The sequence below is a fragment of the Haliotis rubra genome, unplaced genomic scaffold (genome assembly GCF_003918875.1).
Source record: "Haliotis rubra isolate DU_JTF1 unplaced genomic scaffold, ASM391887v1 Scf400, whole genome shotgun sequence".
Taxonomy (NCBI): Eukaryota; Metazoa; Mollusca; class Gastropoda; order Lepetellida; family Haliotidae; genus Haliotis; species Haliotis rubra.
Genome location: NW_025767081.1, coordinates 91,462 through 105,800, shown reverse-complemented (window position 1 = coordinate 105,800; position 14,339 = coordinate 91,462). Strand labels below are relative to the sequence as shown.

Genomic DNA, 14,339 nt, shown 5'->3' with positions numbered 1-14,339 from the left:
AGACTGCGCATGTCTGAAAAGTATAAACTTCCTCTCACATTTATGTTTGGAGTATGCACGTGTTTTCTGATTGTTATTGATACAAATATTTTATCAGTCACGACAGAAGTATTAGAACATGAATTGGCTTAACTATGGGAAGATATCTTATGTTTCTTCAGTATCTTGGAACACGTTATAGGTCAGTGGATATGTGTTTCCTTATATATCAATAAAATAAAGTATCTGAAATCGGATAATTCTTGAATTTTAATGTTGAATTAGTCACCTTTATTTTTATATATTATTTTCTTTGACAGTTGAATATATTTCCATCACTTCGTGTCATACATTAGGAGGTAATACTTTGGATGTGTGTTAGTGTTATCAATCACATGTTTGCTTGACCCACAATTGTTCTGGTATGCATCAAAGGCCAGTCACAAAACATATTTGAAACATAAAGTCCGACCAGGTCTTTAATAACATGCAGTGGCCCTTATGTATCAGAATAGTAGTAGTTACTAATATGTACCATTAGCAACCCATTCTTGCCATAAAAGGCAGGAATGGGTGCACGGTTAAAGAGTGATCAACAGCATGAGCATCGATCTGCACAATTGGGATATGATGATATGTCAACAAAGTCAACATGAGTCTGACCACCCGATCCTATTAGGCTCCTCTTACAACAAGCATGGGTTGCTGAACACCAATTCTAACCTGGATCTTCACGGTGAACTCACAGTGTAGAATGATGATCATGATGTCAGTCACTTGTTTAGTGAGTGAGTGAGTGAGTTTAGTTTTACGCCGCACTCAGCAATATTCCAGCTATTAGGCGGCGGTCTGTAAATAATTGAGTCTGGACCAGACAATCCAGTGACCAACAGCATGAGCATCGATCTGCGCAGTTGGGAAGCGATGACATGTGTCAACCAAGTCAGCGAGCCTGACCACCCGATCCCGTTAGTTGCCTCTTACAACAAGCATGGGTTAAAGAAGGCTCATTCTAACCCGGACCTTCACGGGTGGTATGTGCTCCTGACACGATTCATACCTCCGTCACATAGCTGAAATATTGCGAAGTGCAAACAAAATTTAAATTTGGATATACTGGTACTTTATTAAATGCTAAAAATGTATAAATGTTTTCACACTTTTGCAGCAATGTCAGCATTTTCTTCAAGAAAATTATTAATTTTCAATGTCTTTTTTGAAATGGCTCAATGGATTAGGTTGATGTTATGTGTCATAGCAGTAGATTTAGGACAGTCATTGTCTGATAATGAAACATTAATGAGGTAAGCAGAGTTCCAGCTCAACCTTTCACAAGCAGTTAGACTAATGGCCTGACTAACATTATGGATGTAAACATATACTAGTGCATAGTTAAAGACAACAATGGACAGATAAAGAGACAATGATATTGTCTTGGACTTATTGATGTGATGGTAAACACGGCCAAGGGGATGACCAATTAAAGTTATAAATGTCACACACAGTAATTAATGAAAGTGACAGAGTGGCAGGGATTGGCTGACAAGTCAATGTACAATGCAGAGCTGATGATGATTAAGAATGGAGATTAGCGTCATCTTAATAATTGCAAATAAGTCATACTTGTCTTTGTTACATATTTGGAATTATTTGGACAGTGGCTGCCCTGAATCAGTCACTATTATGTGTGGAGGTTTGTTATATCAGTGGGATCTCAACACATCAAATTTGATGTCATACAAGCATAATAGAAAAGAAATGTTCATTTCAAAAGCTTAAAATGCCCGAGATGCTTAAACATGGTTGGTAAGATAGTCACCTTATGAATTACCAAGTTTGGTCAACACATCTTGATTGAAAATCAAATATGGCTACCAGTGGCCATATTGAAAAGTTCAAAGGAATCAAGAGCCATTTTTTTTATGCAGTGTCAGTAGAAACCACTTGACAGATGAAGCTGTAGTCACACCAGTTATAACATCTCAATTTGTCTAAGAGGTTCATCTCGAATAAGAAACTTATTTATAGCCTCTGCTCTGCCATTTCTGCTCAAAATATGCTGTTATGCATGTATAAAATTCTGTCAAGTCTATTTTTTCATTTTAAAAGATCTTTTCCTCTTAAAAACGGCAGACAAGGGATGCTGAAATTTGGCATGTATGGTTCTACTTATGCTGAAAGGATCGTTGTCGGTATGCAGGAACGTACCTATGGTATATATCTGTTGTACCTGTGCAGCTCTATTATAGTGACATGTTTTGTTCAAATCTATATTCTTTCTCTGTATTTATGCTAATGTATTTGAATGTCAGTGTGACAGCAACTTTCACAACGTCTTCAAGACTTAGACTTGTTGACAGCATAAAGAGATGAGCTACAGTGCCAGGACACTATTCATGATCGGGTGGTCAGGCTCGTTGACTTGGTTGACACATGTCATCAGTACCTAATTGCGCAGATAGATTTTGTTCATGCTGTTGATCACTGGATTGTCTGGTCCAGACTCGATTATTTACAGACTGCCGCCATATAGCTGGAATATTGCTGAGTGCGGCGTAAAACTAAACTCACTCACACCATTGTCATAAAATAGAAATATTTAGTGAAAAGTCAATAAAGACTGCCAGTCCCTAAATGAGATCACCTATCTGTTTTTCAAATTGTCTAAATGCTTTCCTATTCCTATCCTATTCCTTATTGTGTAGACTGCCTGGGTGGATCCAGGAATTTTGAAAGGGGAGTTCAGGGGGTGGTGCACTGGTGTGTTTGGTTGGCCTTGCATGGATTTGCTAGGTACAGAATGAGAGTGACCTCCCTTTTATGACCTTGACATAAAAGAACTTGATACTGCAGATAACTGAAGATGTTTATTTCAGTCATTGAGTATCATGCATATTTTTGTCACTTATCATGTTACCCTGCATGCATCTGTAAACCAAATTTAAAAAAGAAATTCATTGTATTTTTTGGTATGCACATTTCTTAGAAATGTATATTATGAAATATCAATTTGAAATGTTTCCTCCAGCGGGATACAAGTCCAGCGAGTTGGTGGATTTGCCAGACATGATGTAAAGACAGTTCAAGGAACTATTGAGGTGGGTTGCAGACGTTTTGGGAATCAAAAGTATCAGTCATCCTGGCCCCCTTGATCTGTACTGTGTGCAAGTACTTTCTGAGCGTTCACTGCAGATGTTGGCAGCTATCAACTTCTGCTGTCAGAGGGCACAGTTTTCAAAATGGTGTTACAGACTGATTTTGTTAATTAGGAAACATTTGAAGATGTTGACAGCTTTTGGAACACACCTCTGGTTTTATGGACTGAGCTTCTGCCCAGCTGAAAGACTGTAGTTTGATCACTTCACAGCATCACATAAAAATGTTAACATATTGTAGACCTGTGAAGATCCGGGTTAGAATTGATCTTCAATAACCCATGCTTGTTGTAAGAGGTGATTAACGGGATCGGGTGGTTAGGCTTGCTGACTTGGTTGACACATGACATTGGTTCCCAATTGATCAGATCGATGCTCATGCTGTTGATCACTGGATTGTCTGGTCCAGACTTGATTATTTACAGACAGCTGCACTATAGCTGAAATATTGCTGAGTGCGGCATTAAACTAAATTCACTCACTAATATATTGTACATGCTGTAACTTATATCTGTTTGACATTGAGTGAATAACGTGTTGACTCACATGTGTGAGTCATTAATTATTGTATAAATAAGAGTGAGTTTATGCAAAAGGTAAACACTCATTGGTTAAAATATACTATTGAACTTGTTGGATTTTATTTGAACATGCCTTTCACCCAATGACATGAAAAGTATGCATGATATATTCAGCTTAATTTGTATTTGACAGAAAAGAACAACCCTGCCTGTAGTTGATTCATCAAAATAGTTGCTAACCAGGGTCCTGTTTCACAAAGCGATGTCAGCTCTTCAACTTTTGTAAGTCTATGTTAAAGTATATATAGGAGTTACGACAGTTGTAGCGCTACAATCATAAGCATAGGCGGATCCAGAGGGTGTGTGTGTGTGTGTGTGTCAGGCACCCCTCCTTTTCTCAATAGTGTGCACCCCCCTTTTTCCAAAAGGTGTATCCGCCCCTGATAAGCTTTGTGAAACGGGGCCCAGGCTTGTTTTTATCCATCAGGGTACTTTGACATGTTATGAATCAAGTCTAAGCACTGGAGTGATTTGGTTTAGTTTAGTTAAAACATATTTTATTCTGAGAGGTGTGGAGGGGGGTAATGTTTCCAAACTTACGACTTCTTCTCCATTTGGCCACCTCTTATGATCAGGATAGGCCTAATCAGTCACAGCTGTTGAGTACGTAACCTAAAGTGTGCGTGAGTGAGTTTATTTTTACGCCACTTTTAGCAATATTCCAGCAATATCACGGCAGGGGACACCAGAAGTGGGCTTCACACATTGTAACCATGTGGGGAATCGAACCCAGGTCTTTGGCGTAATAAGCGAATGCTTTAACCACTAGGCTACCCCACTGCTCACGTAACCTAAAGGATGTATGCAGAAATTATTGATGACGTTTTGGAACACAATGTCATTGAATCAGTTTGTGGGTAGTTTTGAATGTTCAATGCACTGTGAGTGTAACATTCCTCTGGCTTCTATTGAATAATCGTTGGTATGTTGTGTGTTGTTTAACGCCATACTCAATGTTGTTCCAGCTATATGGCAGTTTTAGTACTAAGGATGGTGTTGAATCATGTAACATGTTTCTTGCAATTAGTATGTAAAGTTTATTGTAGAACATGATGATCATAAGACATTGTTATTGAGCCTTCTTATGTGAATATCTTTTAAGACAGAGATAAGTTTCTTGATGTTGATTTTCCTACTAGTTGGACCGCCTCCGTGGTGTAGTGGTTAGAGCGTCCACCCGGAGAGCGGAAGGTCGCAGGTTCGATCCCCGACTGCGTCATACCATACGACGTTAAAATATGGTACTTGTTGGTCCCTGCATGGCGCTCGGCATTGATGGGTACACCAAGGACTGGTGGGCTCGGTGTCAGTATAATGTGTCTGAGTGGGATATTCATGCTTCACTGCGACATGGTATCTCAGTGGGCTAGCACTATAAAACCAGCTTAAGTGTGGGCTAGTACAAGCAGCCGCACATACACATACACATGCATGCACATCGTCATATGAGCGAAATATTCTGAAGCATGATGTTAAACCCAATTTCACCTCACCTCCTACCAGTTGACCCTTGCTTGCATGCAGAACCTTATCATGATTTGCCTTTTCTTACTGAAATGTATTATTTTAGAGACATTTGAAGAAACTACTGCCACCATGGGAATCCAACCTGTACCTCTCAAGCCGGACTGACAAGAAAGTTCATGCCTACTGCAATGCTGTCCATTTTGATTTCCATCATGAGTAAGTTGTTCACACGTTCAGGACAGACTTCTGCCCCATTATGGCCGATCCAGGGTTTTAAGAAAACTGGTTGGGTAGATCCAGGTTTTTAAGAAAAGGGGTGGGCTAGATTCGTGGTTTAATGAAAAGGGGTGGGGCAGATCCAGGGTTTAAAGGAAAGGGGTGGGGAAGATCCAGGGTTTAAAGAAAAGGGGTGGTGCAAATCCAGGGTTTTAAGAAAAGGGGTGGGACAGATCCAGAGTTTTATAAAAGGGGTGGGACAGATCCAGGGTTTTTCAGAAAAGGGTGGGGCAAATCCAGGGTTTTAGAAAGACGGTGGGGCAGCTCCAGGGTTTAAAGAAAAGGGGTAGGGAAGATCCAGGGTTTAAAGAAAAGGGTGGTGCAGTTACAGGGTTTAAAGAAAAGGGGTGGGGCTGCTCCAGGGTTTAAAGAAAAGGGGTGGGGAAGATCCAGGGTTTAAAGAAAAGGGGTGGGGAAGATCCAGGGTTTAAAGAAAACGGTGGTGCAGATCCAGGGTTTAAAGAAAAGGGGTGGGGCAAATCCAGGGTTTAAAGAAAAGGGGTGTGGCAGCTCCAGGGTTTTTTATTTGGGTGTCCAAAATTATGATACAAATCATCTGAGTTGGTCTGTTGATTTCATGGGACTGTGCAAAATTTGGTTTTGTTGCAATTATTAGATATTGTGTTAGTGAGCAATTCATCGGTCTCAAATGAAATCAAATGGACTATAACTTTGGTATGAACCAAATGTTTTGATATACCCATGTATATAATGAACATATGTTGATATTAACTTGTATGAACCAAACGTTTTGATATACCCATATATAAAATGATCATTATAAGTTGCGTGATAACGCATTTATCTAGCCGAATGTTTTTACTAAATCAAAAGAAAACAATACTCATCGAATCGACTTGTTTTTATTTATGTGAGATGCCATGTTGACAACAGCTGATCGATTGATCTCAATGCAGCGCACGTTACTAAAGGCTTGGCAATGCACACTTTTCTCACTTCACGCGGTCACCGAGGCGTGGCAGGATATTATGACTCTTGTATCGTGACGGGTGTACATGGTATTTTATCAGAGTCACGTGAACCAATCAAAACTCGACATTCTTACATGAGGCTAGATAAATTTTGATATTAACATGCGATATGAACAAAGTTGTTGGGGGACACCTTGGCTTGTGTTTACAGGAGTCGCCTGAAGGAGCAGAGTGACCTTGACCGTCTCAAGTTTATTCTAAACATTCAGCTCCACAAAGCAAAAGAAGACATCAAGTATAGTAATTCTGTTTCAGTTGTGTTTTTAGTAGTTGTCAACTGTCTTCGCTTGATGGTGGAACCAAATAACACTGTTGATCTTATAATTTGCCAAGCTCTCAAGTAAGTTGTTCTGTGCATTCTGAGTTGATAGGGATTGAGATGGTGATGTCATAAAGGAAGCAGAGGATGGGTCATGATAATGGTGTATTGTAATCATTGTTTGTAATAAACATCAGCTTGTAGCTCCGAGGCAGACAGATTTGTTCTTGGGCTGATAGTTTTCAATTTCAGCAGGCCCTGTACTAACATTCAGTCTCTGAAATGAACATATTTATAGCCAAAAAAAAGGGTTCCTAACTCAGAGACTATATATCAGTATATGGGTGCCATTGTACAAAACAACCTTAGCACTAAAACTACCTTAAGTGTATGTTATGGTATGGGACTGACTGACTGACTGAGTTTGGTTTTACGCCGCTTTTAGCAATATTCCAGCAACATCACGGCGGGGGACACCAGAAATGGGCTTCACACATTGTACCCATGTGGGGATTCGAACCCGGGTCTTCGGCGTGACGAGCCAACGCTTTAACCACTAGGCTACCCCACCGCCCCTATGGTATGGGAATGACAGTCACCTTAGGTCTAGGATCGCTTTGTACAATGGCAGGCTGTTGTCTAAATTGTTTTCATAAATAAAATAAGAGGAATGCAGAGACTTTTTTCACTTTCAGAAAAATATCCTGAAACTGTGGTTTTCTGGACTTGCCACATGTAGACTTTCATGGGCTGCATTAGGGTATATCTGTTTCTGGGTCTATGACTGACTCAGCAGGTCATTGCGACCTGCTGTTTATTTTAAGCGATAAACATGGTAAATGAACCATAACACTGAGATTGCTATGTGAAACAGGGTTCACCTTCAAAGTACTCATTATGCGTGTTAATTAGTACTTTGGTCGTTAATCAGTCATACTGATTGGGAACTTATGTAAGCAGAGAACAGTTTATATGCACTCTCTGCAGTGCAGTAGGTATCACATTACTTGTGATACTGTGGATATTATAACTGCACTGCTATAGAGCTTGAAAATATTATTTACAAGGAGCTGACATGCCTTTTCTGTTCATCTTCAGATTTGTTGAGACCAATTTGTGATGTAAAGATGTCAGTGGTTCTCTGTTACTTGCAAGTTACTCTTCCTGAATGTTTTCAGCTGTTGTCACACAAATTTCACTATGGCTTACCAGTTGGTTAAATGATATGTATTGATATTTGTCCTTTGTATTGTATATTGCAAGAGCATGTCTCTTCAGCGAAAAAGGGCGGTGGGGTAGCCTAGTGGTTAAAGCGTTCGCTCATCATGCCAAAGACCCAGGTTCGATTCCTCACTTGGGTGCAATGTGTGAAGCCCATTTCTGGTGTCACCCACTATGTTATTGCTGGAATATTGTGAAAAGCGGCATAAAACTAAACTCACTCACTCACTTTTCAGCTAAGAATTGTTTGGGTCAACATTTTTCTACTGGGTCTACTGTTTTTCAAATGTGATGAGCCTTGAGGCTCTCATTTTACTCTCACGTGAAGATCCGAGTTAGAATTGATATTCAGTAACCCATGCTTGTCATAAGAGGCGACTGATGACATGGGGTGGTCAGGCGTAGATTGATGCTCATGCTGTTGATCATTGGATGGTCTGGGCCAGACTCGATCATTTACAGACATATAGCTGGAATATTACCGAGTGCGGCGTAAAGCTAAACTCACTCACTCATTTTACTCTGCTGAATGGCAGACACTGATTGTAGTAGCCCACAGATAAAAGGATGTCCAAGAGATGTATGACCATGCTCTGTGTTAATGCTATGCATGTTGAAGTACATGTAATTATAACTCTGTTTTTCTTAATAGGATATGTTTTCTATTTACAGGATATTGAGAATTCAGCAGGTTCATGACAACTTTGTGTCTCGATACGCTGCTGGTCGCAATTACTTGTATCGACTTGCTGTTATACCTGAAGAGTGTAGATTCCAACAGGCCTTGTCAGTGGTTGAGAGAAACAGAATCAGTGTAGTTCGGTGAGTGCTTATCACATAGGGGTTGGTTGGGTAGCCCAGTGGTTAAAGCGATTACTTTTCACATATTACCCCAGCCCTGGGTCAGTCTTTATGTAGAAGGCTTTGACAATGACAGTCACCACAGTGTTAGAGGTTTAAACTGTTCCACGCCAGTGTGATTTGAGTTAAGGGAAGAGCAAAAGGTCAGAGGGTGCTTGTCAGGCATGGAAAGGACATGCATAAGTGGCCACTGTCAGAGTCCTCAACCATAAGCACTACAGCATGAAAGCATATGATGGAGTCATGATACAATATGTATCCTGAAATAATGGGTGTGATACGATATGTATCCTGAAACTATGGGTGTGATACAATATGTATCCTGAAACTGTGTGTGTGATACGATATGTTTCCTGAAACTGTGTGTGTGATATGATATGTATCCTTAAAATGTGTGTGTGATACGATATGTATCCTGAAACTGTGTGTGTGATATGATATGTATCCTGAAACTGTGTGTGTGATATATGTATCCTGAAACTGTGTGTTTGATATGATATGTATCCTTAAAATGTGTGTGTGATACGATATGTATCCTGAAACTGTGTGTGTGATATGATATGTATCCTGAAACTGTGTGTGTGATATGATATGTATCCTGAAACTGTGTGTGTAATAAGATATGTATCCTGAAACTGTGTGTGAGATATGATATGTATCCTGAAACTGTGTGTATGATACAATATGTATCCTGAAACTGTGTGTGTTATATGATATGTATCCTGAAACTGTGTGTGTATATGTATCCTGAAACTGTATGTGTGTGATATGATATGTATCCTGAAACTGTGTGTGTGATATGATATGATATGCATCCTGAAACTGTGTGTGTGTGATATGATATGTATCCTGAAACTGTGTGTATGATACGATATGTATCCTGAAACTGTGTGTGTTATATGATATGTATCCTGAAACTGTGTGTGTATATGTATCCTGAAACTGTATGTGTGATATGATATGTATCCTGAAACTGTGTGTGTGATATGATATGCATCCTGAAACTGTGTGTGTGATATGATATGTATCCTGAAACTGTGTGTATGATATGATATGTATCCTGAAACTGTGTGTGTGATATGATATGTATCCTGAAACTGTGTGTATGATACGATTTGTATCCTGAAACTGTGTGTCTTATACGATATGTATCCTGAAACTGTGTGTATGATACGATATGTATCCTGAAACTATGGGTGTGATACGATATGTATCCTGAAACCATGGGTGTGATACGATATGTATCCTGAAACTGTGTGTGTGATACGATATGTATCTTGAAACTGTGTGTGATACGATATGTATCCTGAAACTGTGTGTATGATACAATATATATCCTGAAACTATGGGTGTGATATGATATGTATCCTGAAACTGTGTGTGTGATACGATATGTATCCTGAAACTGTGAGTGTGATATAATATGTATCCTGAAACTATGGGTGTGATATCGTATGTATCCTGAAACTGTGGCTGTGATAAGATATGTATCCTGAAACTGTTGGTGTGATACGATATTTATCCTGACACTGTGGGTATGATGTGGTATGTATCCTGAAACTGTGTGTGATATGATATGTATCCTGGAACTGTGAGTGTGATACGATATGTATCCTGAACCATTGGTGTGATATCATATGTATCCTGAAATTGTGGGTGTGATACAATATATATCCTGAACCATTGGTGTGATATCATATGTATCCTGAAATTGTGGGTGTGATACTTATAGGCTCGACGGTATATTGTTATTTGTTGCCAATCAGGAAATACTATAGAACCTGTGTAAGCTGCTTCTTTTTTTCACTAGTTTTTACACTAATCTTACTTTTCTCTTTATATATCATATGCATCATGATACATGAATTGATGTATTGTATCATAGGCCTCGTATCAGAATACAATACTGTATCTCCGTGTTGTAAAACCTGGACAGAGCTTTTCTCAACATTTATAGTTTTGGTCATTCATAGTTTGACTAAATGCGAATTGTCAGTCATCATTCTCCCATATGATCTGGGTCGGTAGGGTAGCCTAGTGGTTAAAGTGTTCACTCGTCACTCTGAAGATCCAGGTTCTATTCCCCACGAGGGAAAAACGGAGCAAAATAAAACTCACTCACTCTCTCATTCTCCCATACTATCCCAGACAACAATGAGGTCATCTTTAGGATGACAAGACCTGGAGCTATCTTTCATGCAACTTCACATAAGAGGCAACTGAATGGATCTGGTGGCCATACTCAGTGACTTGTATTGTCAGTATGTCATTATTCTGTTTACGGTTACTCATAATATGGATCACTGGATTATCAGGTTTAGATTCAGTGATGTACAAGTTGCCGTCACAGATCTGGAATATTTTTAGTGCAACCTTATACAACAACTGACCTACAGTTTGTTGAAGTTAAACAGCCAATGTGTTTAGTTTATGCCATTTTGTATTTCCTTTTTGTGCAGGTATATTACAGCTTATATCACATTTCTTTGTCCTTTTTCATCCCTTTTCTCATCCTTGTTTTTGTTTGTGTGTAAATTGCAATATGACATTCCTGCCTGATAAATAATACAATTCAAAATATACTGTTTGATTTTGTCAAATTGAAGCCCATGTGCTAAAGGAGATAATTAAACTTAGTAGTCACACTCAAGGAAAGGGCTGATCTTTTTCTGAATCCCATTTAACATTTATTAACCAATAAGATTGCACCACCGATCACATTTCTTTTAAGATCATCTAATACTTGATCCTGTTTCTATCCAGGTCTCCTTTTGATGTCGATCTGTTTGTGAAGTCTGCAGAACTTCTCGCTGGAACTCACAACTTCTCTGCCTTCACAACTCTGAAAGGAACACAGTTTAAGAACCCTGTAAAGAATGTTGTGATAGGGCTGAGAGGAGGCCAGCCTGACCAGGGTGTGTGTCAGCATCTCGAAGGAGTGAAATGTAATTTCTGGGATGTCCATATTCAGGCCAAATCCTTCCTGTATCATCAGGTGGGTTGCTGAAGGATGTAGGGCGTACCGTATATTTAGTGGTTTTAACTTTTTTTGTGGAAATTATATGAGAGTAACAATGACATTTATACTGACATTGAAACTAATAGTTAATCCATTAATGAATGAGGTTATTTGCAGTTTATTTAGGATGTTATTCTATACACTTAAGATAAAAATGATTTTGGGCTTTTTCATACAATCACTCCATTCGTGATCATCTTTGACAAGAATGATGTTTACAGGTACGACACATGGTGTCGTCGATGGTGGCAGTGGCCAGGGGCAAGCTTCACCTGGATGAGCTGCGCCTTCTTTTAGAACACCCATTGGACAGAGATCATGTGTCATTTTCCGCCATGGCAAGAGTATCCCCCAATGGACTTTACTTGGAGAGAGTAAAATATAAACCAGCAGGTAAACAGACACTGACTTGGTTGACACATGTCATCGTATCCCAACTGTGTAGATTGATGCTCATGATGTCAATCACTGGATTGTCTGGTCCAGTCTTGATTACTTACAGACCGCTGCCATATAGCTGGAATAGTGTTGAATGCACCGTTAAACAAACTCAATGCCAAACAAAATCAAGAAATTTATGTCACCCCTTTGTTCTTAATCTATATGTATGTGTTATAGATCTGGAATACATACCGAAATGAAGAGGACAAGACTGCAGGAGGAATGTCTGCGACAGACACAAGCTCCATGTCTGGTACAGAGAGGATACAGGAAACTGTCTCGACTGATGGGGATGAAAAATCTGTCACAGGAGAAATTAATCCACATGATGAAGGAGACAACCGACAACAGGCAGAGACAGGGGGAGACAACTCTGGGGGAGGCAACTCTTGGGATAATGGCAATAATGATATACTTAAAAAATCAGTGGGAAAGGTCACATGACAATCTCTTTTCGTCTTTTTAGGTTTTTCTTTGAAGCTATTATCTGTTAGAAGTAATGGATTAACAGGCCACTAAGGGGCACCCATTTTCCGCACAGAAGTTGTTGTTTTTATCAACAGATCTGTACAAGTTAGTTTTACCCCACCCCTCCACAACCTTTGGCCAGTATGTACAGCTGGGACACCGAATTGAGAATCAATGTAACTTTATATACATTAGTTTGAGAGTATGCTTCTTTTGTTAGATTTTGACTTGTGTCTCTTGGTTTGACTGAAAGATGTCTAGAATGTTTGCTGCCCCTCTATGAAGCCATGCAAATGTATTGTTTGAGTGAAAATGTCACCATTCCAGGTCATGTCATGTGCAGTGGTGGTCTGATTAATTGAAATAATAGAAGATTGGTCATAGTGACTAAACGACCAAGCAATCGATCATAATTTCTCATAATCGAACACAAACAATTCTGGAACACTTGTTTTCATAAACAATATTTTTCACATGGTTGGTTTTGTCTGTTATATTTCGTAAGCACTACATGCTCGTTTCAAGTCATGATTGAATTTATCTTAAAGATTCCAAGAAATTTATGCTCCTAACATACGAGTCATCCTTTAAAGGTATGAAATTTTGCCAAAAAACCCCAAAAGAACTATATGTTTTTTTTCCCCTTATTTTTATGTGCATTAACAAATTTCATAAATGACGCTAACCAAATATTTTCGATGATTGATCGGTAGTAATGAACCAATCATCAATTATGAGATTTTAACCAATTCCCAACACTAGTCATGTGTTGATTGATGTTTGTAAATTGCTGCGATCAGCAATGGCCCCACTTTGTGACAGCAGCCTGTGAATAATCGAGCCAGGTCCAGACTCATTGATTGACATGATGAGCCTTCATCCATGTCACTGGCATATGATGAGATTCACGTCACAAAGCTTGACCATCAGTTTAGTCACCTTTTACAACCAGCTGAGGTTGCCTGGAGACCAATCAGTCTTCTTACCTGGACTCCGCACATCTAGTATCAGACTAAGGAGTGATCTATTGTTGAATGAAACTGTCACTTGAACAAACAAGAACAAACAATGCAACCTTACATAGGCGGATCCAGAGGGGGGTTGCAGGGGTGCACACCCCCTTTATCCTGAAAGTTTGTTCAATGACCATTGAAATGTGGGTGAAAAGGAAGTGTGCACACCCCACCCCTTTCTCAAAAAGGAGCATCTGCCCCTGCCTTAAAAATTTGTTTTCTTTCCGTTCATTATTCTCCTGAAATGAGGGTAGCCTAGTGGTTAAAGTGTTCGCTCATCACGCTTAAAGACCTGGGTTCGATTCCCACATGGGCAGTTTATGAAGCCAATTTCTGGTGTACCCTGGCGTGAAGCCAAACTAATTCATTCACATGAGGTGTCGAAAAAATACACTTCATCATACAACAGACAGAAAGAAGTTGGTAAAGCCTGATTGTATGCATGACTGGCTTTGTTGTCTAAGGCTGCTTAGGCAGAGTTGCCTCAGTTTGCCACCTGTGAAGATCCAGGTTAAAATTGGTCTTCAGTAACCCATGCTTGTCATAAGAGGCTACTAGCAGGATCGGGTGGTCAGGCTCGCTGACCTGGTTGGCACATGTCATAATA

The 14,339-nt window shown here is 39.5% G+C and overlaps 1 protein-coding gene and 1 long non-coding RNA gene across 3 annotated transcripts; one reads left to right on the top strand and one right to left on the bottom strand.

Annotated features, from left to right (window-relative positions):
• Positions 1-20: 20 nt before the first annotated feature.
• Positions 21-12,908, top strand: LOC124287473 (tRNA pseudouridine synthase-like 1). 2 transcript variants are annotated; one of them, XM_046724029.1, is made up of 8 exons: positions 23-181; positions 3,008-3,077; positions 5,286-5,398; positions 6,602-6,685; positions 8,603-8,752; positions 11,555-11,786; positions 12,032-12,203; positions 12,429-12,576. In XM_046724029.1, the coding sequence occupies exons 1-8, from the start codon at positions 135-137 to the stop codon at positions 12,449-12,451; spliced, it is 891 nt and encodes a 296-aa protein (XP_046579985.1). In that variant the 5' UTR covers positions 23-134; the 3' UTR covers positions 12,452-12,576. The 2 variants fall into 2 exon arrangements, with proteins under 2 accessions (XP_046579984.1, XP_046579985.1); XM_046724028.1 differs by lacking the exon at positions 12,032-12,203 and having other exon boundaries at positions 21-181; positions 12,429-12,908.
• LOC124287476 lies at positions 4,038-13,983 on the bottom strand. Its single transcript, XR_006901279.1, has 3 exons — positions 13,906-13,983; positions 8,822-8,828; positions 4,038-4,070 (listed from the first exon to the last, which is right to left on the bottom strand). It is a non-coding gene; the product is annotated as an uncharacterized LOC124287476 (long non-coding RNA).
• Between the last annotated feature and the right edge of the window lie 356 nt (positions 13,984-14,339).